Source organism: Hypanus sabinus, chromosome 16 (genome assembly GCF_030144855.1).
Source record: "Hypanus sabinus isolate sHypSab1 chromosome 16, sHypSab1.hap1, whole genome shotgun sequence".
In the NCBI taxonomy this organism is placed as follows: domain Eukaryota; kingdom Metazoa; phylum Chordata; class Chondrichthyes; order Myliobatiformes; family Dasyatidae; genus Hypanus; species Hypanus sabinus.
Window position 1 is genome coordinate 34,248,689 of NC_082721.1, and position 26,928 is coordinate 34,275,616.

The 26,928-nt window shown below is 41.8% G+C and overlaps 1 protein-coding gene across 5 annotated transcripts in view; it reads right to left on the reverse strand.

Annotated features, from left to right (window-relative positions):
* The window catches only part of LOC132406209 (tight junction protein ZO-3-like), a 101,427-nt gene that overhangs the window by 39,688 nt on the left and 34,811 nt on the right, over positions 1-26,928 (reverse strand). For all 5 annotated transcript variants that reach the window (XM_059991538.1, XM_059991539.1, XM_059991535.1 and 2 more), the window contains exons 2-4: positions 10,560-10,616; positions 7,870-7,994; positions 1,006-1,108 (exon numbers count right to left, since the gene is read on the reverse strand). In XM_059991538.1, coding sequence (XP_059847521.1) covers positions 1,006-1,108; positions 7,870-7,994; positions 10,560-10,607 — 276 coding nt within the window. In that variant the 5' untranslated portion in view covers positions 10,608-10,616. The remainder of the gene's footprint in view (positions 1-1,005; positions 1,109-7,869; positions 7,995-10,559; positions 10,617-26,928) is intronic.

Genomic DNA, 26,928 nt, shown 5'->3' on the forward strand with positions numbered 1-26,928 from the left:
TAACCCTTAATTCCCCTACTGTGCAAAAATCTATCCAACCTGGTCTTAAATATATTTACTGAGGTATCCCATACTGCCTTATTGAGCAGAGAATTCCCCAGATTCACTACCCTCTGGGAGAAGCAGTTCCTCCTCATCTCCATCCTAAATCTACTCCCCAGTATCTTGAGGCTACGTCTCCTAGTTCTCTTCTCACCTATCAGTGGAAATAACTTTCCAATCTCTATCTTAACTATCCCTTTCATAGTTTTATATGTTTATATAAGATTCCCTCTCATTCTTCCAAATTCCAGCGAGTACAGACCCAGGCGACTCAATCTCTCCTCATAGTCTAAATCCCTCATCTCTGGAATCAACCTGGTGAACCTCCTCTGCACCGTCTCCAAAGCCAGTATATCCTTCCTCAAGAAAGGAGTCCAGAACTGCAGGCAGTACTCCAGGTGTGTCTGCACCAGTGAAAGGCCTGTTCCGCACAGTATCTCTAAATAAAATAAAGTAATTAAACTAGCTGCTGTATTTTCCTACAGTGAAATAGTGCCCACGTTGTGGCCGTACTTGAGTGGCTGTGAAACATTACACTGATTTGAATATTTTTGCTCTTTTTTCACTTATTTTCTTTAATTTGTTCTTTTGTTGTGGTCAAAATAGACATACCAGTATTTATTACCCATACCTGTTTCCCTGAGGGTGTAAACCTCAGTTCCCTAGTTCAGGCAATTAATCACTAAAGCACCGTAGGTATGTCGCATCAAGTTATTGGTAGCTGGCCTGCCTCTGAAAAAATCTCATAGTTCTGTCCTTCAGACATTCCAACAGCTGATATTAGTATTTTTTTTCTGAAGAACAATCAGATCTATTGATTTTTTTTCCCCACAATCTGCCATGAAAGAATTTCAATTCATGGCCTTATATCATTGTGACCCAGAGCAAGCTCATATTGCAGAGACTCGGTAAGCAGAGTAATCACGCTGCCTCAGGATACACAGATTCTTAATCAGCACTCACAATGTTAGCAGCCTTTCCAGAACTCTTCAGACACTGGATGGCATATGAAGAAAGTACATTTTCCATGGAAACGCCATTCACCATCACGATTCTGTCCTTTATCCTGAAAAGGGGGAACCATTCTGATTAAGCTGGAAATCATCCCTGGAGTTCAATACATCACATCATATCTTTGGGCTATTTCCTTCCCCCAAATATCTTTCCTCTCCTGACACCGTGACCCTAGGTCAGGAAACTAAATAGACTGAGGTGCATTCTGGTTATGAGCGCTTCCAGAAGGTAAGACCTTGTGCTCAGTTCAGTTTAGCTGGAACTTGATGGGGATGTAAAACAGATGGCTGATTTAGAGTTCAGTGGAACCACATGTTATTGACTGCCCCTGCACCGTCCCATCATCTACAAACCCAGACAGATACACCTTAGAGCAGGAACCTGGGGTTATTTCCCTCTCCTGATGATGGTAGTAAAAGAAACACAGAGTTGACATATCTGGTGCTTTGCACAACCTGAAGATACTCCCAACCATTTTGATTCCAATGAAGCAGTTATGAAGTCACTGTTGTAAAGCAAGACTACTGATGCCTATTTTTTGCTCTGCAAGCTCATACAATCACCAGTGCAATAATGATAAAGTACTCTGCTTTTTTGTTAGCTGAGAAATAAGCCAATTCACCAAGGAATCTCCCCTGATAATCCTATAGGATCACAATTATCCTGTGGGAATTTTTTTATGTTGACCTGAGAGAGGTGAAATCCTCAGTTTAACACCTCATCTAATACGTGACAATTCCATCAATAAAGAATTCATTCAGATTGTATTCATAAGTCAGCCTAGATCTTTCTGCTTATGTCTCTGGGTGTGACTCCCCACTCTTTTGCCCTAGACGCACGAGTGCTACCAATCGATGTACAGGTGACTTTACAGTGGCAAATATTAGTCTGATATTGCCAGGGAAAGGCAAATCAAAGCTGGTACCACCCTGGCTTAAAATAGAAATGCTGGAAATACTCAGCAAGTCATACAATATCTGTGGAAAATATTGGTAATAGCTGGAGAATTAATAATTAAGGTCAAAGACTACACCTTAGATAGGTCTTCCTTGTGCATTCTTTTTTGTACGTGATTCATGCTGCCATTGTGAATGGAGACTTACTTTGCATTGATTCTCTGTCTCAGTTGATGACATATAAACCAGGATTGTAGAGGGAAGCGACAGCCACCCATCAGAACTAACATCCATCAGACCACCAAACAGTAGTAAGGATGTGGTATACAAATTACAAAGTGATAGAAACTGCATGTCATAAAGACAACATTACAGTCATCATGGGGGATTTCAATATGCTGGTAGATTGGGAAAATCAGGTTGGTGCTGGATTTCAGGGGGGGCAATTTCTAGGGAGACCTCAAGATGGGTTTTCAGAGCAGCTCGTGCTTGAGCCCACTGGGGGATCAGCTGCTCTGGATGGCGTGTTGTGCAGTGAACTAGAAGAGATTAGAGAGCTTAAGGCAGAAGAACCCTAAGGAGAAAGTGATTATAATATTGAATTCACCCCGAAATTTGAGAAGGGGAAGCTAAAGTCAGATGTATCAGGATTACAGTGAAGGCAACTAAAAAAGTCATTAAGAAGGAAAAGATGGAATACCAAAGTAAGCTAGCCAATAATATTAAAGAGGATACGAAAAATTTCTTCAGATACGTGAAGTGTAAAAGAGAGGTGAGAATGGATATCGGACCACTGAAACAATGCAGGAGAGGTAGTAATGTGGGACAATGAAGTAGCGGCTGAACTGAATAAACATTTTGTATCAGTCTTCACTGTGGAAGACACTAGCAGTTTGGTGGAAGTTCCAGGCGTCAGGAGTTATGAAGTGTGTGAAGTTACCATAAATAGAGGAGATTCTTGGGAAACTGAAAGGCCTGAAGGTAGATAAGTAATTTGGAGCAGATGGTGCACTCCCCAGGGTTCCGTAAGAGACGACTGAACAGATTGTGAATGCATTAGTGATCTTTCAAGAATCACTAAACTCTGGAATGCTTCCGGAAGACTCAAAAACTGCAAATATCATCCCACTCTTCAAGAAGGAGAGAGCCAGAAGAAGGGAAACTATAGGCCAGTTAGTCTGACCTCAGTGGCTGGGAAGATGTTGGAATTGATTATTAAGAATGAGATCTCAGAGCACCAAGAGGCACATGACAATAGACAATAGGTGCAGGAGTAGGCCATTCGGCGCTTCCAGCCAGCACCACCATTCACTGTGATCATGGCTGATCATCCACAATCAGTAACCCGTTCCTGCCTTCTCCCCATATTCCTTGACTCCACTATTTTTAAGAGCACTAACTCTTTCTTGAAAGCATCCAGAGAATTGGCCTCCACTGCCTTCTGAGGCAGAGTAGTCCACAGATCCACCACTCTCTGGGTGAAAAAGTTTTTCCTCAGCTCTGTTCTAAATGGCCTACCCCTTATTCTTAAACTGTGGCCTCTGGTCCTGGACTCCCCCAACATCTGGAACATGTTTCCTGCCTCCAGCATGTCCAATCCCTTAATAATCTTATATGTTTCAATCAGATCCTCTCTCATCCTTCTAAATTCCAGTGTACACAAGCCCAGTCACTCCAATCTTTCAACATACGACAGTCACACATCCTGGGAATCAACCACGTGAACCTACGCTGCACTCCCTCAATAGCAAGACTGTCCTTCCTCAAAATTGGAGACCAAAACTGCACACAATGCTCCAGGTGTGGTCTCACTAGAGCCTTGTACAACTGCAGAAGGACCTCTTTGCTCCTATACTCAACTCCCCTCGTTATAAAGGCTGACATGCCATTAGCTTTCTTCACTGCCTGCTGTACCTGCATTCTTAATTTCAGTGACTGATGAACAAGGACTCCTAGATCTCGTTGTACTTCCCCTTTTCCTAAATTGACATCATTCAGATAGTAATCTGCCTTCCTGCTCTGGCCACCAAAGTGGATAACTTCACATTTATCCACATTAAACTGCATCTGCCATGCATCTGATCACTCACCCAACCCATCCAAGTCACTCTGCATTCACATAACATTCTCCTCACGTTTCACACTGCCACCCAGCTTTGAGTCATCTGCAAATTTGCTAATGTTACTTTTAATCTGTTCATCTAAATCATTAATGTATATTGTATATAGCTGTGGTCCCAGCACTGAGTCTTGTGATACCCCACTAGTCACTGCCTGCCATTCTGAAAAGGACCCGTTAATCCCTACTCTTTGTTTCCTGTCAGCCAACCAATTTTCTATCCATGTCAGTACCCTACCCCCAATACCATGTGCTCTAATTTTGCCCACTAATCTTCTATGTGGGACCTTATCAAAGGCTTTCTGAAAGTCCAGGTACATTACATCCTCTGGATCTCCCTTGTCCATTTTCATAGTTACATCCTCAAAAAAATTCCAGAAGATTAGTCAAGCATGATTTCCCCTTCGTAAATCCATGCTGACTTGGACCGATCCTGTTACTGCTATCCAAATGTGCTGCTATTTCATCTTTTATAGTTGACTCTAGCACCTTCCCCACCACTGATGTTGGGCTAACTGGTTTATAATTCCCTGTTTTCTCTCTCCCTCCTTTCTTAAAAAGTGGGTTAACATTAGCTACCCTCCAATCCTCAGGAACTGATCCTGAATCCATAGAACATTGGAAAATGATTACCAATGTGTCCACGATTTCTAGAGCCACCTTCTTATGTACCCTGGGATGCAGATCATCAGGCCCTGGGGACTTAACAGCCTTCAGTCCCATCAGTCTACCAAACACCATTTTCTGCCTAATGTGAATTTCCTTCAGTTCCTCCGTTACCCTAGGTTCTCTGGCCACTATTACATCTGAGAGATTGTTTGCGTCTTCCCTAGTGAAGGCAGATCCAAAGTACCTGTTCAACTCGTCTGCCATTTCCTTGTTCCCCATAATAAATTTACCCATTTCTGTCTTCAAGGGCCCAACTTTGGTCTTAACGAATTTTTTCCTCTTCACATACTTAAAGCTTTTACTATCCTCCTTTATATTCTTGGCTAGCTTACCTTCGAACCTCATCTTTTCTCACTGTAATGCCTTTTTAGTTATCTTCTGTTGCTCTTTAAAAGTTTCCCAATCCTTTAGCTTCCTGCTCATCTCTGCTATGTTATACTTCTTCTCTTTTATTTTTATACTGTCCTTGACTTCCCTTGTCAGCCACAGTTGCCCCCTACTCCCCTTAGAATCTTTCTTCCTCTTTGGAATGAACTGATCCTGCACCTTCTGTATTATTCCCAGAAATACCTGCCATTGTTCCACTGTCATTCCTGCTAGGTTATCCTTCCAGTCAACTTTGGCCAGCTCCTCCCTCACGGCTCCATAGTCCCCTTTGTTCAACTGTAATACTGACACTTCCGATTTTCACTTCTCCCTCTCAAATTGTAGATTAAAGCTTATCATATTACGATCACTATCTCCTAATGGCTCCTTTACCTCGAGTTCCCTTATCAAATCCAGTTCATTACACAACACTAAATCCAGTATTGCCTTCTCCTTGGTAGGCTCCAGTACCAGCTGCTCTAAGAATCCATCTCGGAGGCACTCCACAAACTCCCTGTCTTGGGGTCCAGTACTGACCTGATTTTCCCAGTCTACCTGCATGTTGAAATCCCCCATTACAACCATAGCATAACCTTTGCGACATGCCAATTTTAACTCTTGATTCAAGTTGCACCCTGTATCCAGGCTACTATTTGGGGGCCTGAAGATAACTCCCATTAGGGTCTTTTTGCCCTTACGATTTCTCAGTTCTATCCATATTGACACTATATCTCCTGATTCTATGTCACTCCTCGCAAGGGACTGAAGTCAGCATCTTTTTCTCAAGGGAAAATCTTGCCTATCAAATCTGTTGGAATTCTTTGAAGAAATAACAAGCAGGATAGACAAGGGAGAATTGGTTGATGTTGTGTACATGGATTTTCAGAGGACCTTTGACAAGGTGCCATGCATGAAGCTGCTTAACAATCTATGAGCCCGTGGTATTACAGGAAAGATTCAAGCATGGATAAAGCAGTGGCTGATTGGCAGGAGGCAAAGAAAGGCAATAAAAGGAGCCTTTTCTGGTTGGCTGCCAGTGACTAGTGGTGTTCCTCAAGTTTCTGTGTAGCAACCAATTTTTTTTATGTTATATGTCAATGATTAGGATAATGGAATTGATGGCTTTGTTTGCAGACAATATGAAGATAGCTGGAGGGGCAGATTGTTTTGAGGAAGTAGAAAGGCTACAGAAGGAGAATGGGTAAAGAAATGGCATATGAAATACAGTGTCGGGAAGTGTATGGATATGCACTTTGGTTGAAGAAGTGGAAGGGTTGAGTATTTTCTAAATGGAGAGAAAACTACAAGAAAACTGAGGTGCAAAGGGATTTGGGAGTCCTTGTGCAGGATTCCCTAGAGGTTAATTTGCAGGTCGAGTCTGTGGTGAGGAAGGCAAATACAAAACTAGCATTCATTTCAAGAGGACTGCAATAGAAAAGCAAAGATGTAATGTTGAGACTTTAAAAAGCACTGGTGAGCCCACTTGTGCTTTTTGTGAGTGGTTTTGGGGCTGTATTCACTGGAATTCAGAAGAATGAGGGGCGCCCTCATTGAAGAGAGTCTAAGACCAGAGTATACAATAGACAATAGGTGCAGGAGTAGGCCATTCAGCCCTTTGAGCCAGCACCGCCATTAACTGTGATTGCGGCTGATCATCCACAATCAGTACCCCGTTTCTGCCTTCTCCCCATATCCCTTGACTCCCCTATCTTTAAGAGCTCTATCTAATTCTTTCCTGAAAGCATCCAGAGAATTAGCCTCCAAAGGCCTCAGAACAGAGGGGCATCCTTTTAGAACAGAGATGAGGAGGAATTTCTTCAGCCAGAGAGAAGTGAATCTGTGGAATTCTTTGCCACAGGTAACTGTGGAGGCCAAGTCTTTATGTGTATTTAAGGCAGGTTGATAGATTCTTGGTTGGTCAGGGCATGAAGGGATACAGAGAGAAGACAGAAGAATGGAGTTGAGAGGAAAATTGTATCAGCCATGATGAAATGGCAGAGCAGACTCAATGGGCCAAATGGCCTAATTCTGTCCCTATATCTTAAGTTCTTATGGTCCTATCATGTACATATAAATATCATCAAGAACCCCCCCTTTGTATTCTCTGGAATGTACATCCCCTACCTCAACGAAACGGATTAACATTTATTCTCTGTCACGATCTATTTATGACTCCTCGTTATTAGCATCATGACTAATTACCCCTGAGAAGAAGCATGAATCATTCCAGCCATTTTCATCCTTCCCTTCCCCTCCAGCAACTGGGTTGCATTTGAAATTTGCTGCTGCTGTCCCAAAGTACACAAGGAAATAACCTGGCAGTACATGTGACCTATTACTAATAACTTAGATAACAGGAAGAGATCACAAACTGGTAGACTGGATCTGATATGGCAATATGGTTGGTGACTCTTATCTTAGATTTGTGCAACATCCTATTTATTTTAATCAGTATAATCGCATGATTGCTACATCTTTACTATTCCAACAGAGGGCCCTCTTGTGTGCAAATACGAACGTACAGGTAGGCATCCATCCTGAAACAGGATCTTTGACAGGAGACATTAACTCTATTTGCCTTTTTTTTCCATTTACAGCCTGACCTGCTGAGTGTTTCCAGCATTTTCTGTTATTGTTACAGTTTTCCAACGTTTGCAATTTTGGGAAGATTTTATATTTACAGGTACAGCGCTTTTCCAATCGAAGTCTTTTAGATTTGGTTTGGTTAATCCCCGATTATCATCCAGAGTCTTTTTCACTCACAGAATCTTTCCTTCAGCTGGTCCTGATGGAATGACATCTGAAACCAAAATGGCGGTCTCCCCTGTGCTGCTGTTGGGCTTGTCTCTCCCTCCAGATATTGCAATGCCAAATCCTATCTTTGGATCCTGAGCACAACACAGAAGATCATGGGTTACCACACATAAAGGAGACAGCATGAGAAATGTTATGAATGCTGGGAAGTTGTTCTAAAGGGGTTAAAGCTGAGGCACATTGTCAGAACAGTGTCTGGAGAGATTTGAACTGGACTTAATACAATTAGCACAGTAAAGGTGAGATTTGATTAATACAACCAGGAATGAATGATAATTCACACCACTTGATTTTACACAGAGCCAATGGGAATAAATCAGGTAGACTGTCAAAAACACAATGCTGTCCATTTTGTGCTACTATTCGTGATGACCTGTATCCCTGACATGGAGGGGCCAGTGTGTGTCGGTTAGTGGAAGTGATCCATTGGACATCGGATTGAACTACTTGGGAGCTGATGAGATTCTTGCTGGTCAGAGGGGTGAGAATCCAGAGGATCAATTGGTGCAGGCTGAGCAATGGGAAGACAGATGCAACCCCCAACAGTGAGGAGCATCGGGATTGCAGCTGGTGGATGCTGGGTTTTCGGTGACCAGGAGAAACACATTCTGATCTCACTGCCAGTGCAACATTTATTTTATTTTAAATTTATTTAGAGAACCAGCCCACCAAGTCACCAATTTAAACCCCTAGCCTAATCACAGGACAATGTGCAATGACCAATTAACCTACTAACCAGTACGCCTTTGGATTGTGGGAGGAAACTGGAGAATCAGGAGGAAACCCATGCAGATGCACAGGAGACTGTACAGACTTTCTTACCGAGGACGCTGGAACTGAACTTCAAACTCTGACGCCCTGAGCTGTAATGGGGTCATGCTAACTGCTACGCTACCATGGTACTCCCAGACATCTCAGAATGACGTGAGAAACATTTTTGTAGAACTTCTCTTCAGTATACCAAGCAGACCGCTGGTTAGGCTGCTCGATACAGAGGGTCGATGGGCAGTCTGTGTACCTTTTGGCTGTGTGTACATTGTGAGGCTACTGATGTTGCACTGCCCTGATCTGAGTGCTGTAAGGTTTCTGCGACATAGTTCAGCTGGGACGTTGGCTGGTAGGGCCTGGAGCTCGGTGGGAATAGGTCACGAAGCACAGTACTGCTTGTTTGAACATATCCTGGTGAATCTATTCTGACAGTAGATCCTGTTTCAAGTGGGTGTGAATCTGTGACTGGGATGGGGGAGGTTGACTTAGCTGGCGCACAGATTACTGAAAACTAATATTAAAGTGTCACTAATAATAGTGGTTTAAAGGGCTGCAGTTAACATTTTTGAAGATATATTGTTCTTGTTCCTTGGACATTCAATAATCAATTTAAACAGGGGAAGGATTAATCCTTTACTGTCTCTTCCCACTGAGGATCAGGGATATACATTATAGGTTAGTGGGGATGTAGGTGTAACCTTGCTCCCTACAGCCGAGTGGTCTCATTCTCCCTGTACCTGCCTGAGATTGTCCTTGGTGCTCCAAGGTTCAAAGTAATTATTATCATCAAAGTACATATATGCCACAATACTCAACCCTGAGATTCATTTTCTTGCGGGCATACTCAATCAATCCAGTAACCATAACAGAATCAATGAAAGACTGCACCAATTTGGGCGTTCAATCAGGGACAAAGGACAACACACTGTGCAAATACAACAAGAAAGAAGAAACAATAATAATGATAAATAAACAATAAATATCAAGAACATAAGATAAGGAATCCTTGAAAGTGAGCCCATAGGTTGAGGAAACATTTCAGTGACGGGGCAAGTGAAATTGAGTGGAGTTATCCCCTTTACTTCAAGAGCCTGTTGGTTGAAGGGTAATAACTGTTCTTGAACCTGGTTGTGAGAGTCCTGAGGCTCCTGCACCTTCTTCCTGATGGCAGCTCAAGAAGAGAGCATGACCTGGGTCGTGGGGGTCCCTGATGATGGATGCTGCTTTCCTGTGACAACACTTCCTGTAGATGTGCTCAATGCTGGGGAGGGTTTTATCCACGATGGACTAAATTGTATCCACTCAAGAGCGATGGTGCTTCCATACCAGTCTGTGATGCAACCAGTCAAAATACTCTCCACCACACATCCATAGAAATTTGTCAAAGTTTTAGATGTCACGCCAAATCTTTGCAAAGACCTAAGGAAATAATGTTGCTGCCTTGAGTTCTTCGTAATTGCCCTTACCTGGTGGGCCCACTTTCTATACACCCTCACTGTATATTGCAACTCAGGTACGTGGATGGCAAGAGGTTTGGAGGGAATTGGTTGGTTTGTGAAGAGAACAGGTTGCTGGGAAACAAGTGGGGGAAGGGACTAATGTGTTTACTCTGAGAATGCCATTGACTCAATGGGCTGAATGGCCTCTTTCTGGTTTTCTTTTTTTAATGGACTGTGTCCATTTGGGATGTTTTGGAGGAGATTATGGTATTTTGACTCCAACAATATTTAAGTTGGTGGAGTGGTGATTTTTGACAAAGTGGATTACAGCTGTTCTATGGAAAAAGTAGTGTGGAGATGCTGATTTGGTTCCTGGTTTTGAGGTTCTAGAAGAAAAGGAGAGACAGCTTAGGATAATAAAGTGAGATTTACCCTATATAACATCACTGTATGCTGCTCCCAGATCAGAGTTTCTTCCATTTCTGGGAACTGTGAATAAAATACAGAATTATGTTAACAATACAATAAATGTATACTTACTACAGATTGTTTTTTCGTATCCTGGACAATCTTTTATTCCATAAAGAGGCACTGCACTGGATATATTCCCCAGACAGTGGCTCTTGCTGAGGTATGCTTGGCCAAAATGACCAAATGATGGAGTAACACAGATTTGTGTACAGGGTACACATCCCTACTCACTGACCCATGTACAGAATGCAAATCCCACACACTGACACATACCGTGTACATATGGAACGTAGAACAGTAAAGCACTGGAACAGACCCTTCAGCCCACAATGCTGGACTAAACCAATTCAATGGCTAACTAAACTAATCTCTTCTGCCTTCACAATGTCCATATCCTTCCACTTACTTCATATTTATAGGCTCATCTAAACGTCTCTTAAATGTCCCTAATGTTTTTGCCTCCACCACCACCCCAGGCAGAGCATTCCAGGCACCCGCCACTCTCTGTATATAAAACTTGCCCCTCACCTCTCCTTTGAAATTACCCCCTCTCACCTTAAATGCATGCCCTCTGGTATTAGACATTTCAACCCTGGGAAACAAGTACTCCCTGTCTACTATGTCTATGCCTCTCATAATCTTATAAAGCTCAATGAGATTTGCTATCAGCTTCCACTGCTCCAGAGAAAACAACCCGAGTTTGTCCAAACTCTCGTTACAGCACATACCAGGCAACATCTTAGTAAATCCCTTCTGCACCTTCTCCAAAGCCTTGATATCCTTCTTATATTGGGGTACCAGAACTGTATGCAATATTCTACATGTGGCCCAACTAGAGTTTTAAAAAGCTGCAACTTAACTTCCTGACTTTTGAACTCAGTGCCTTGACTGATAAAAACAATCTTGCTATATACCTTCTAAGCCATCCTATCAACTGGTGTAGCAATTTTCAGGGAGCTATGAACTTGGACCCCAAGATCCTTCTGCTTATTGACATTGTTTTGCCCTTAGCAGTGTACTGTCTCTTTATATTTGACCCACAATGGTGCAACACTTTATATTTGGCTGGGTTAAACTTCATCTGCCATTTATCTGCCCACATCTGCATCTGATCTATATCCTATTGTACTCTTTGCCAGTCTTCTACGCTATCTATAACACCACCAATTTTCACATCAACTCTAAACTCATTAACTCACCCATCTACATTTTCAATCAGGGTATTTGTAAATCACAAACAGCAGAGGTTCCAGTATAGATCACTGTGGAAAATAGTTGAATCTACTAAATACAGTCCTCCATCTAGAATAAGTCTTTTTGACCACGACCCTCTCACTTCTATGTGGAAGCCAGTTCTGAATCCAAACAGCCAATTCACCATGGATCCCATACACCTTAATCTTCTGGATGAGGGAGCTTGTCGAATGCCTTATGAAAATCCACACAGATATCTTCCACAGTTCTACCTGCATCAATCACCCTCGTCACCTTGTCAAAAAACTTAATCAAGTTAGTGAGACATGACTTGCTCCACACAAAGCCATGATGGTTCTCTCTAATTAGGCTATGTTTTTCCAAATAGTCACAAATCCTATCCCAAATAATTCTTTCCAGTAATTTCTCTATCACTGATCTATGGTTTCCAGGATTATCCCTGGTTCCATTCTTGAATAGCTGAACAACATTAGCTACTCACTAGTGCTCCAGATCTCGCCTGTAGCTAGAGAGAACACAAAGATATTGGTCATGTCTCTAGCAATTTCTTCACTTGCCTCTCTCAATAACCTGGGGTACATCCCATGAGGCCTTGGGGCCTTATCCACCCAATGCTTTTTAAGAAACCTAATACTATCTTCTCCTTTACCTCAAAATGTCCTAGCATATTAGTACACTTGCCACTGATCTCCCTATCATCCATCTCCTTCTCCTTGGTAAATACTGAGGTGAAGTACTCATTAAGAAACTCACCAACCTCCAAGCAAATGTTCCCCCTTTATCCTTGAGTGGTCCTACCCTCTCCTGAGTTATGTAGAGAATGCCTTTGAATTCTCTTTAATCTTACTTGCAAGAACTTTTCATGGCCCTTCCTGGCTTTCTTAATTCCCTTCTTGAGTTCTTTTCTGGCTTCATTATAATCCTCGTGAGCTCTGTTTGATTCTAGCTCCCTAAGCTTTACACACTTTTCCTTTTTCTTCTTGACTAAATTCATCACATCTCTTGACATCCACGGTCCCCTTACCCTTGCCATTCTTGTCCTTCCTTCTGACTGGAACTTACCTGTCCTATGTGCAGTTCAAACACGTTGACCTGTGTACAGTACACATCACCACACAATGACCCGTGTACGAAGTACATGTCCCACATACACATTGCACATTTACATAATAATAGCAATACATTAAAAATCAGCTAAAATTAATAGGTTGAAGCGAAACAGAATAGCTGTGACATCTTTGTTTCTACCATTGTTATGTGGTACAGGCAGGGAAAGCTCCAGGCCTCCCTCCTCAAAGTTAATGAATCCCAAGGGGGGTAATCTTATCTCCCAATCAATATTATTCAGGCAGAGCTTTTCATTCTCGGAGTGTTCTTGCAAGGTTGAAGCTGTAACTGCCCGTCCAGCAGCAACACCTTTGTTTTGTGCACTCAGTGTCAGTATCTGCAAAATCTAACACTGCCCAAAATCCGAAATCAGTTTGTTCAATGTTTTAAGTAAACTCGGGTAAATTTATTATCAAAGTACATATATGTCACAATATACTATCCTGAGATTTACTTTCTTGTGGGCATTTGCTGTAAGTACAAAGAAACAGAGCAGAATCAATGAAAACCTACACACAAACAATGGTAGACAAACAACCAATGTGAAAAAGAAGACAAACTATGCATATAAATAAAAGACAAATAATAATTATAAATGAATAGGTGATGAATAATATCAAGAAAATGAGTTGTAGAGTCATTGAAAGTGGAATCACACAAAATGCTGGAGGAACTCAGTATTTTGTGTGTATTGCTTTGATTTCCAGCGCCTGTAGATTTTCTCTTGGTTGTGGAATCAGTTCAGTGTTGAGGTGAGTGAAGCCATCCATGATGGTTCAGGAGTCTGATAGTAATAACTGTTCCTGAAACTGGTGGTGTGGCCCTAAAGCTCCTGCACCCCCTTCCCGATGGCTGCACTGAGAAGAGAGCATAGGCAGGATTGTGGGGATCCCTGATATTGGATGCTGCTTTCATGTGGCAGTCCTTGTAGATAAGCTCAGTGGTGGGGAGAGCTTTTCCTGTTATATATCCACTACTTTCTGGAGGACTTTCCATTCATGGACATTGGTGTTCCCTAACCAGGTGGTGAGACAACCCGTCATGATATTCTCCACTGTGCATCTATAGAAGTTTGTCAAAGTTTGTTATGATATGTTGAATCAGCACAAACTTATAAGGAAGTAGAGGTGTTGATGTGTCAAAGGAATTAAAGTTATTGACCCTCTCCACATCTGATCCCCTGATGCCGATTGGCTCGCAGACCTCTGGTTGTCTTCTCCTGCATTCAGCAATCAGCTCTTTAGTTTTGCTGATGTTGAGTGAGAGGTTGTTGTTGTGGCTTCATTCAGCTATACTTTCAATCTCCCTCCTGTATTCCAATTCCCTACCATCTTTGATTCAGCCAACATTGCTGTCTTCTGCAAACTTGAGTATGGCATTGGAGCTGTACTTAGCCAGAGAATTGTATGAATAAAGCAGGTAGAGCAGGTGGCTAAGCACAGAGTCTTGCGTTAGTGTGTATTTGTGTGTGATAATTGTGTGTGCGTGTGTGTGAGACAGATTGCTGTAGATGTGCATGGTGCTTTGTGAACACGTGTGTGGCTATGTGTGCTCACAGGATTGTGTGCGAGATGCGGAAAGTTCAAAAAGTATCTACAGGGAAAGTTATATTACACCAAAAGTGGGTAGATGCCTGGAAATTGTGAAAGAAGACACAATAACAACCTTTAAAGGACATTTGGACTGGAACATGAACAGGCAGGGAATGGAGATTAGGTTTAGGTTGGCAAATCAGTCAGCACAGAGGTCATGGGCCAAAAGGCCTGTGCTTGTGCTGTACCATTCTATACTTCTCTTTTTATTGAATTAGCAGACATTTGGGAACAAGGTGTCAATGGCTGTTGGAGTTTTGCAGGAGACAGGGCTTGCAATGCATCAGCTGGAGCACAGCTGTCATCTAGTGGTTGCTCCACTGCTACCCTGAGGTTTTGAGGTTTGGAATAATGTGGCTCTGGGACTAATGTGAGGACTGCGAGCGTCTTGTGGCTTGCATTAAATTCCATTATGAAGATTAACTGCTATCCTGGCTACCAATTATCAGCAATGCTAAAACAAAGTTCAAAAGTTCAAAGTAAATGTATTATCAAAGTACGTATACAGAGCCTATAAAAATTATTTAAACCCTCACCCTTGGAAGTTTTCATGTTTTATTGTTTTACAACATTGAATCACAGTGGATTTAATTTGGCTTTTTTGACACTGATCAACAGAAAAAGAATCTTTCCTGTCAAAGAGAAAACAGATCTCTACAAAGTGATCTAAATTAATTATGAATATAAAACACAAAATAATGGATTGCATGAGTAGTCATCCCTTTCAAATCAGTATTCAGTAGATGCACCTTTGGCAGCAATTGCAGTCTTGCCTCTGTATGGATAGGACTCTGCTAGCTTTATTCATCTGCACACCGCAATTTTTCCCCATTTTTCTTTATAACACTGCTCAAGCTCTGTCAGAGTGCATGGGGATCATGACTGAGCAGCCCTTTTCAAGTCCAGCCACAAATTCTCAATTGGATTGAGGTCTGGACTCTGACTTGGCCACTACAGGACATTAACTTTGTTGTTTTTAAGCCATTCCTGCGTAGCTTTGACTTTATGCTTGGGGTCATTGTCTTGCTGAAAAACAAATCTTCTCCCAAGTCACAGTTTTCTTGCAGACTACATCAGGATTTCCTCCAGGATTTCCCTGTACTTTGCTGCGTACATTTTACCTTCTACTTACACAAGCCTTGCAGAGAATATGGCACATCTGTAGATCTGCCGAGAGCAGGCCATCCTCAAAAATTGAGTGACTGTGCAAGAAGGGGACTAGTGAAGGAGGCCACCAAGAGACCTATGACAACTCTGGAGAAGTAACAAGCTTCGGTGGAGCATCCCCACAACATGATGCAGCCACCACCGTGCTTCATGGTAGGGATGCTGTGTTTTTGATCATGTGTATAGGACTTAGTCTGATGGCCAAAACACTCAATTTTGGTTTAATCAGACCATAGAATCTTCTTTCAGCTGACTTCAGAATCTCCCACAGTCTCTCCCATCTCAGCCACTGAATCTTGTAACTTCTCCAGTGTTTTCATAAGTCTCTAAGTGGCCTCCTTCACTAGTCCCTTTCTTGCACAGTCACTCAATTTTTGAGGATGGCCTGCTCTAGGCAGATTTACAGCTGTGCCATATTCTTCCCATTTCTCGATGTCTGACTTAACTGTACTCCAAGGGATATTCAGTGAATTGGAAATTTTCCTATATCTATCTCCTGACTTGTGCTTTTCAATAACCTATTCACTGAGTCACTTGGCGTGTTCTTTTGTCTTCGTGGTGTAGTTTTTGCCAGGATACTGACTCACCAGCAGTTGGACCTTCCAGATAAGGGTGTGTTTTTACTACAATCAATTGAAACACCTTGACTGCACATAGTGATCTCCATTTAACTAATTACATGACTTTTAAAACCAATTGGCTGCACCAGTGTTATATTAAAGAGGGGGTAGATACTGATGCAATCAATTATTTTGTGTTTTTAAAAATTAATTTAAAACACTTCGCAGAGATCTGTTTTCGCTTTGACACAATCTTTTCCTGTTGATCAGTGCCAAGAAAGCCACATTAAATCCACTGTGATTCAACGTTGTAAAATAATAAAACATGAAAATTTCCAAGGGGGTGAATATTTCTTTATCAGCATTGTATGTCACCAAATCCAACCCTGAGATCACAGTAAATACAAGAAACACAATTGAATCAATGAGGGCCACACTCAATGAGGACAACAACCAATGTGCAAAGAAAACCAAGCTGTGCAAATACAAAAAAAAAAGAATACTAATAATTAAACAAGCAATAAATATCAAGAGTGTGAGATGAAGAGTCCACGAAAGTGAGTCCCAATTCAGTTGGAAGGGTTCAGTCATGGGGCAAGTGGTTGACTACAGTCATCCCCCCTACTTCAAGAGGCTGATGGTTGAGAGGTAGTAGCTGTTCCTGAACCTGGTGGTGCGAGTCTTGAGGCTCCTGATGGTTGCAGCAATAAGAGAGCATGGCCTGGTTGGTAGGGTTTTTTGATGATGGATGCTGCTTTCCTGCGACAGTGTTCCATGACGTTGTGATCAGTGGTAGGGAGGGCTTTACCCCTGATGGACTGGGCCTTTTCCAATACTTTTTGTAGGCTTTTCTATCAAGGGCATTGATGATTCCATACCAGTTCATGATGCAACCGTTCAATATACTCTCCTCCATACACGTATAGAAGTTTGTCAAAGCTTTCGATGGCATCTGAATCTTCACAGACTTCTGTGGCGTTACACACCCCATGGGTATCTTGTCACTGTCACGTGACTATGATGTAATTGAGTCTCTGCTGGGCATGATGTAACGGTCTTATGATGGTGGAGTGATAAAATTTTCCCGCCAGTGAGAGGTCATGTGATGACCTGTTTCAACGGGGTATAAAAGAACCCCTCCGTGTGACACAGGTCAGTTCATGGTTTAATTTGTCAGTGACTCCGTTCTGCTGCGTATTTGATTTTATGACGCAGTTTCATTTTAAAAGTGGAGTTTTAATTTCTACTGTAAGACTTGTTGTGCTGGCAGCTCTGAAAATCACTGCCAGTTAAAGTCCAGTCGGAGAGCGGGCAAGTTATACTTCGGCTGGGATCAGCAGTAAGAGAATTTATTACTTCAAGAAAAGTCTCTCCTAACTGACTGTAAATCATTTTGGACTTTTTGCAATACTACTTTAAAGAACTGAGTTCGCATTTCTCACTTTAAGAACTGTTTGAGCTGCCATATAGCAGCCGACTTCCGGTTAAGTTAGCCGTTTGTTTACTTTTGGGTTTTTTTTAAAAGCAGTGTTTAATAAATGTTTTATTTGTTATAAAAAAACATGTCTCAATTATATATTCATTGTTGCTGAATCATAACAGTGGCAACTGGCCATGTAGCAGCCCCAAGAATGTGGAAGTATTTTTTTCTCTACTATATCCTGAGTGGCTCAGTGGGTAAGCATGCACTTCAAAAGGATAGATGTCATCTCTCTATAGAGTTGCATCATCTCAGCCAGATGCAGTCCAAATACAGACCTGTGTGAGCATTGCACAAGTAATCCAGCCCAGCAAAAAGTTCTCCAGTCATCCTTTACCAATAGTTGAAGGATATATTTCATTGTAACTTATAGTTGTTATGCCTAAACTGCACTGCTGCCACAAAACCACAAATTTCATGACTGATGTCAGTGACAATAAACCTGATTCTGATTCTATAGCTGATTCAGAATCCAATTGTAATTAAATATGTCTAATTGATGTTTGTGCTCTAATCACTGGATGTTTTCTGTACCTGGGCCAGAAGTCAACAGAATGAAAGACAAGGTTAACTACACTTGGTAGCCACTTGTACTCTTGCTCATTAACGCAAATATCTAATCAGCCAATTCTGTGGCAGCTACTCAAAATATGCAGACATGGTCAAGATGTTCATTTCTTCATTTGTTGTTCAGACCAAATATTAGGGCAGGAAAGAAGTATAATCTAAATAACTTTGACTGTGGAATGTTTGTTGATGCCAGACAGAATGGTTTGAGTCTCTCAGAAATAACAATCTCTAGAATTTGAAGAGAATGGTGTGAAAAACATCAAGCGAGTGGGAGTTCTGTGGGAAAAATGCCTTGTGAATGAGGGAGGCCAGAGGAAAGTGGTCAGACAAGGTGACAGTAACTCAAATAACCACGCATTACAACAGTGGTGTGGGGAAGAGCATTGCGGAATGCATGACACATTGAAGCTTAAAGTTGATGGGCTACCGCAGCAGAAGACCATGAACATACACTCAGTGGCCACTTTATTAGGTACAGGAGGTATCTAATAAAGTGGCCACTGAGTGTAATTCCTTGGTGTTGGGAAGCTTTTGTGCTTCATTTTAAACTGTTCACATTCTGGAAAATATGCTCTATATACCAAAGTAAACTTGTGCTGCAACACAACAGCCATACCAAAGCATTTCTTAGATGATTACTCTAGTTGGTGATAACCAGTTCAAAGTTGCCGGTGCTGCACATACACAGTATATCCAACTGGCAAACTGTTCCCTCACGAAAAGAAGGTGCACTTAATTCAGATACATAACTGTAACTTCTAGAAATATGAAATCAGTGAAGAAAATGCTCCAAATATTCAATACGCCATCAACATCTGTAGAAAGAGAAACAGCACTGACATTTCATGTTGGGATTGTTATATCTCCAATTTGCATTACCTGATTTGATTTCCAAACTCAGTGAAAATGACCAGGTTTGCAGATAACACCAAAATGGAAGAGGTAGTGGAATCAATGGTCAGGGAATGGGCAATGAATTAGGCCAAACATAGTGGAGAAAGAAACTTAACAGAGAGGAAAGCCAGGTATTACACAATTTTGATGGCTTGGGTAGCTTATAAATGGTATTGAAGCTGCTTAGGATAAAGCCTTGGAGATTCTAAGTATGCCCAAACAAAGAAGAATTTTGATAATCAAAGAAAATGGAATATATTGATGAATTACATGAACAAAATTGTATAACGAGTAAATTGTGTATCAGACATTCAGCTGGAATATAGAGTCCTATGATGGTCACCAAGAAATAAAAGAGAGCTTTAAACTCTAGAATCTGTACAGAGCAGTACCAGGCTGACCCTTAAGAACTGTGGTCTCCAGTCTAGAATGAGTCAACTTTGAGATGGCCTTTTACATGGATGCAATCCAACACAACACACACGTATACGTAAATGGCCAAAGAGACAATGTCACTAGCAGCTCCACATTACTGCTTGAAGAAATGATAGATTCAACAATAAATTTCAGAACTGAATTGATCTATGTGCATGAAAAGCAAAGGCAGCAAGACTATGGAGAAAGAAGGGCAGAGTGGGAAAAAGTGGATGGCTCATTTAGAGAGATGGCATAAGGGACTGTGAGCTGTAGGACAGTGGTAGGATTCTTTGACCCCATGAGAGATAAAAAAATACCGATCAACATGAGAATTTAGGATGAGGCTGAACTCATCAGAAACTGTGTGGCAAAGCAAGTGCAATTATTTATTGATTCTTGGAAACTTAAGGGAGATTTCAAAATTGCAAATTCTGATTGAAGAGCATTATGAGAACTTCAGTAAAATGAGTTTGTGTGAATGGGAAGTGGTGTCCTGTCATTACAACAAAAACAAATCAGGAATACTTTCACTCCTCCTAGGAATCGATGACATTATAGCAATGATTCAGGAATCAAGACAACGCTGTATTTGAGATCCCTTGACTGATAGCTTGAATGATTGATTGATTGATTGATTGACTTATTTAGTGATACAGCACATAGTAGGCCCTTCTGGCCCTTTGAACTACACCACCCCAGCAACCCCACAATCTCGATCAACCCTATCCTAATAATGGGACAATGACCAATTAACTTCTTTGGTGCGTCTTCGGACAGTAGGAGGAAACAACTTCTTCCACCAGCCATCAGACTGATTAATTCACACTGATACAATTGTATTTCTATACTAGCTCCTAGTTGCTAGTTAATATAAATTACTATAAATTGCACATTGCACATTTAGATGGAGACATAACGTAAAGGTTTTTACTCTTCATGTATATGAAAGATGTAAGGCAAGACAGTGACTATACTTCATTAGGAGTCTGAAGAGATTTGGCATGTCAACAAATACACTCAAAAGCTTCTAAAGATGTAACGTGGAGAGCATTCTGACAGGGTGCATCACTGTCTGGTATGTCGGTGGGGGGGGAGAGCTACTGCACAGGACTGGAGGAAGCTGTAGAAGGTTGTAAATTTAGTCGTCTCCATCTTGGCTACTAGCCTACAATGTACCCAGGACATTTTCAAGGAGCGGTGTCTCAGAAAGGCAGCATCCATTATTAAGGACCTCTAGCACCCAGGGCATGCCCTTTTCTCACTGTTACCATCAGGTAGGAGGTACAGAAGCCTGAAGGCACACACTCAGCGATTCAGGAACAGCTTCTTCCCCTCTGCCATCCGATTCCTAAATGGACGTTGAATCCTTGAACACTGCCTCACTTTATTAATATACAATTATTTCTGTTTTTTGCATGATTTTAATCTATTCAATATATGAACACATTAAATTGATTTTCTTTTCTTCTTCTTCTAGATTATGTATTGCATTGAATTGCCGCTGCTAAGTTAACAAATTTTGTGACGCATGCCGGTGATAATAAACCTGATTCTGATTCTGATTCACACTCTCATGACATTATTAATTACTTCTAAGAGACCATACTTATTAATGAAAGCAGCTTACACACAGCACAAGAATAACAAGGTAAATTAATATGGAGTGGTGGTTGCTTGCAAGTGTGCTGCTAAAGATGGTGGTGAAAGCAGATATGATAGCAGCATTCAGGAGGCTCTTTGATAGACTCATGAATGTGCAGGGAATGGAGGGACAAGGCCTTGGTGCAGGCAGAAGGGAGTAGTTTAATTTGATATTTAATATTTTAATTAGTTCAGCACAGCATTGTGGGCTGAAGGGCCTGTTCCTGTGCTGCACTGTTCCAAGTTCTATAAATGATCTCCCTGAAGGGGAACAACTGTTTTTAAAAAAAGGGAAGTTGAAAGAAGGGTTAGAAACATTGCTTCCCCTCCTACTTCCTCTTAATCTTAGAACCTCTAATTGAGGAAGAACTGTCAAAAACCGTGGTCTGGATTTGGACTTGAAGCATGAGGAACGCTGATTGAAACAACTTGCATTTGCATGAGAAGCTTCAACGTGCAAAAAATGTTGAGGTGTTTCTTGATGGCATGTGGTGAGAGAGGGTTTTAAAGCTGATAAAATGGAGGCAACAGAAAGGAATGGGAAAGGCAGAGGATCAGAGAAGGCGCTGTGCCGGGGGCCGTGTAAGCGCCAATGAAGGCTTCAGTGGACCTAGAGTTATGGATGAGATTCTGTGTTGGTTAACAGAGTGAACCAACACAGCTCCATGAGACTGACTGTAGAATGAGATCCACATAGTGGAGCTTTGAGTGCATTTATGTCTAGCTGATCCCAAACTTGGCCATCATGATAAGGTGAATTCAGGTTTCATTGGCAGTAACAGAGGAGGTCATTCATGGTTGACGATGAGCGTTTAGGTGTCTGGGTAAGAGTTAAAAGTTGAATGACTTCAGTCTGGGGTAATTGCCAGTGATTGCACAGTACAGAATGAGGGCTGGTGTCAGTGTCAGGCGGTACAGCTGCTCTGTCCTCTTTATGTAAGTGCACAGTTATTAAGCACAGAACACTGCACAGTCAATTCACACAGATGGTGTTGTACATTGTGTGCTCAGTTCCGTTGCCATGGATGAAGACCGTCTTTGTAGATCTTGTTAATTACCTTTATTGTATTTATCATTTTTAAATACCACTGAGCTGTTTGTATCTCTTTATTGCTGCATGTCTCACTTATCATCTAGACTGACCCGAATTACATTTTTCAACCATTCATATCTTTTGTTTCTGATTTATTTATATACAAGTATTCCATGTCTTAATATTTGGAACATTTAGGCAATATCAAGTTGAGAGGGTTTAGGGCAAGAAGTAGAGATTATAAATCAATTAACCAGTTTCCATCAAATATGCCAAGTTTGGTTAAATCTGTGTTAGATGGAGAATAAAGCTCTTCCTACTCAGCTCTGTTAAATTTCTTCCTTTTTCCATCCTATGAACCTAATGATGGCATGATTGATGGCCATTGTTTCATCAGGTTGAGAAATCACCAGACTGACCCATATGGCATTGATGAGCATAGCCGAGGCTAACCTAGTCTTCACCCAACATACAGAGCACAGGCCATCTGCTTTAATATAAAAGGACCATTTAGGGCAGCTTTTATCGATCCTCAAATGCACAGATGGTCCTATGTTCAAAGTTCAAAGTTGAAAGCATATTTATGATCAATGTGTGTATGCTACCAGATACTACCTTCAGATTCATTTTCCTTTAGGCATTCACAGTAAAACACAGTAATACAATAACATCAATGAAAAACTACACACAAAGACTGACTAACAACCAATGTGCAAGGGTAGAGAAACTGTGCAAATAAAAAAATAAGTAAATAAATAATACTGAGAACATGAGCCATTGAGTCCTTGAAAGTCAGCTCCTAGTCTGTGGAATCCATTCAGAGTTGAGGTGAGTGAATTTATCTACGATGGTTCAGGAGCCTGATGATTGTAGGGTAAAAGCTGTTCCTGAACCTGTTAATGTGGGGCCTAAGGCTCCTGTACCTCCTACCCAAAGGCAGTAGTGAGAAGGGAGAGAATGGCCTGCATGGCAGGGTCCTTGATGATGGACACTGCCTTCTTGTGGTAGTGTTCCTTGTGAATGTGCTCAATGGTGGGGAAGGCTTTGACTGTGATGGATATTCCCAATCATTGGATTTCCAGTGATGCAACTGGTCAGGATAATCTCCACTGTGCATCTTTATAAAGTTGTCAAAGTTTTACATGACATGCCAAATTTGTGCAAACCTATAAAACTTTGGAGGTGTTGTTGTGCCTTCTTTGTGAAGGAACTTACGTGCTGATCCCAGGACAGACCCTCTGATAATGATAACGTCAAGGAATTTAAAGTTATTAACCCTCTCCACCTTCAATCCCCTAATTAGGAATAGCTCATACACTTCCGGGTTCTCCTTCCTGTTGTCAATAATCAATTCTTTGCTTTTGCTGACATTGAACGAGAGATTGTTGTTGTGGAACTGTTCAACCAGATTTTTGGTTTCCCGCCTATATTCGTCACCACCATCAACAGTGGTGTTGTCAGCAAACTTAAATATACTTAACCTTGCCATCAGAAGGAGGGGAGGGGGCTAAGCATGCAGCCTTCTGGTACACCTGTGCTGATGGTGATTGTGGAGACAGGAGTTGATGTGCTTCATCACCAACCTCTCAAAGTACTTCATCACAGTAGATGTAAATTGTACTAGACACTAGTCATTGAAGGAGGTTAGCACGTTCTTCTTGGGCACTGATAAGATTGACGCCTGCTTGAAGAAGGAAGGTACTGTAGACTGTTGAAGTGAGAGGTTGGAGAAGTCAGTAAGCACTCCAACCAGTTGACTAGCACAGGTCTTCAGTACTCAGCCAGATACACCATCTGAACCAGATGCTTTTCATGGGTTTAACCCTTCTGGAGGATGCTTTCACATCGGTCTCAGAGACAGAAATCGCAGGGTCATCCGGGGCTGTAGGAGTTCCTGTGGCTCTATGTTCTGCCAAAGCAAGCATAAAATGTATTGAGCTCATGTGGGAGCGAATCCCTGTTGGTATTTCTGTTGCTTGGTTTTGCTTTGTAGGGAGCGATGGCATCCAAGCCCTGCCACTGCAGTCAGGCATCCTCCTGTGATTCAAGTTTGGTTTGGAATTGCAAATTCATATGTGAGATAGCTTTCCGAAGGTCATACCTGGACCTCTTGTACTTCCCTGGATTGCCCTCAGCAGATTGAGGATCTCTTGGTTCATCCAGGACTTCTGGTTGGGGATACACTTGTCCATGTGTGTCTTAATAAAATCCATGACAACCAACATTCCCTCTAGTTTTTCACAGCTGCACAGACCAAACAACAAATTTCACGTGGCCTGAAAGCTGCACTGCTCTTCCATACAACATTATATGAAAGCTTTGATTGTTTTTGTTGTCTTTATGCATGTTAACAAAGACGATGTGCATGGAAGTATTTCAGCTAGTGCAAGACCACACACCCTCACAGCTTAGAGGGAACATTGATGACAACCTTTGGATAATCATTCAGCTCCCTTGATGAGTCCTTGAATATTATCCAGTCCACTGACTCAACGCAATCTCACAGCCACTTGTCTGCCTCCCAGGATCACCTGTTTCCTGTCCTTATCTCTGGAGCCTTTGCCTATATGCAGGCAGGAGGAGGACAGTCTGATGATCAGTCTTCCCGAAATGCAGCCGAGGGATGGAACGGTAGGCATTCCTGATGGTAGTGTTGAGTGGGTTGAGTTCTCTGGTGCTGCAGGTAATGTACTGGTTGCAATTAGGCAGAGATTTCTTCAAGCTAGCCCGATTGATCTAGCAAGGATGTTGAAGGCATTGGGGTAGGCTAATCTGTTCGCTACCAACTGCTTTCAAAACTACTGACTTTTTTTCTGTCCTTAACGCTTCAAGCCACACCTAAGATACATTACCTGGTCTTTTTTATGCTATACCTCAGGTGCAGAATGCAAACAGCAATAATAACAGTTTCCATTTCCTTCACTAAACAAAAATCAAACAAAAACTACAAATGCTGGAAACACTCTGCAGGTGAATCAGCATCTGTGAAAATAGAAACAGAGGTAACGATGCTTTAAAACTGATGCCTGGTCATACAAATAAATATAAAGGCAATTGGTCCATAATCAGTCCTCAAGAGCTTTAGAAGCAAGAAAAGGCATATGGAGAGGTTTGGGGAGCAAATTCTAGAACTTGTGCTAGAAGTTTGCTGATGACACCACAATTGTAGGCCGTATCTTGGGTAATGATGAGTCTGAGTACAGAGAGGAAATTACGAATCTGGTGGTATGGTGCAAAGACAATAGCCTATCCATCAACGCCAGCAAGACGAAGGAATTGGTTGTTGACTTCAGAAGGAGTAGCGGACCGCACGACCCCATCTATATCAGTGGTGCACAGGTGGAACAGGTCAAAAGTTTTAAGTTCCTCAGGCTGAATATCACAAATGACCTGACTTAGTCTAACCAAGCAGAGTCCACTGCCAAGAAGGCCCACTGTGCCTTTACTTCCTGTGAAAGCTGAAGAAATTTGGCCTGTCCCCTAAAACCCTCATTAATTTTTATAGATGCACCGTAGAAAGTATTCTTCTAGGGTGCATCACAGCCTGGTATGGAAGTTGTCCTGTCTAAGACCAGAAGAAGCTGCAGAAGATAATGAACACAGCCCAGCACATCACACAAACCAATCTTCCATCTTTGGACTCACTTTACACTGCACGCTGTTGGAGCAGTGCTGCCAGGATAATCAAGGACACGACCCACCCAACCAACACACTTTTTGTCTCTCTTCCCTCTGGGAGAAGGTTCAGGAGCTTGAAGATTCGTATGGCCAGATTTGGGAACAGCTTCTTTCCAACTGTGATAAGACTGCTGAACGAATCCTGACCCGGATCTGGGCCGTATCTTCCAAATATCCGGACCTGACTTGCACTACCTTACTTTCCATTTTCTATTTTCTAATAATGATTTATAATTTAAATTTTTATTATATTTACTTCGATTCGTACTTCAGGGAGCGCGAAGTACAGAATCAAATATCGCTGTGATGATTGTACGCTCTAGTATCAATTGTTTAGTGACAATAAAGTAAAGTAATGTAAAGTTTATGACTAATGGCATAGTTGCCAGCAGTGGAGGGATTTTATCTGTAATGCTCAGGAGTCCATAGGAAGGTATCAGCACAGATAAGTTTGGGAGTCAGATTGGAGGAAATGGCAAAGATAGAGTGGAGAGACCACAGGGAAAAGATGGTTGACAATATAATAAATGTAGAGTTTAACCAGGAGCCAATGTAACTCAGCAAGCACAGGGAAGTTAAGTGACTAGGATTTGGTGTAAATACGACCCAGGCAGATGAGTTTTGGATGCCATGGGTTTATAAAGAATAAAGCAATAGAGGTCAACCAGGAGTCTGATGAAGTAATCAAATCTTCAAAACATTGAAGAGAGTTTCAGAAGCAGATGAGGTGAGGCAGAACCAGGTGACGAGGCCTGAAACTCAGCCTGAGGTTGAAGTGTTAGCAGTCTTCAGCTTAAGAGGCCTGTCATGTGAAGGGCTGAAACTGGTAGCCAGAGACTGTGATCAGACCAAGGACAATGCTCTACTTCTTCCATAATTTAATTGGAGGACACTTCTGCTTACCCAGCACCAGATGTGGAACAAAGTGACAAAACAGAGGCAGTGGTCACAAATGCATCAACATTCCTTGGGTCTA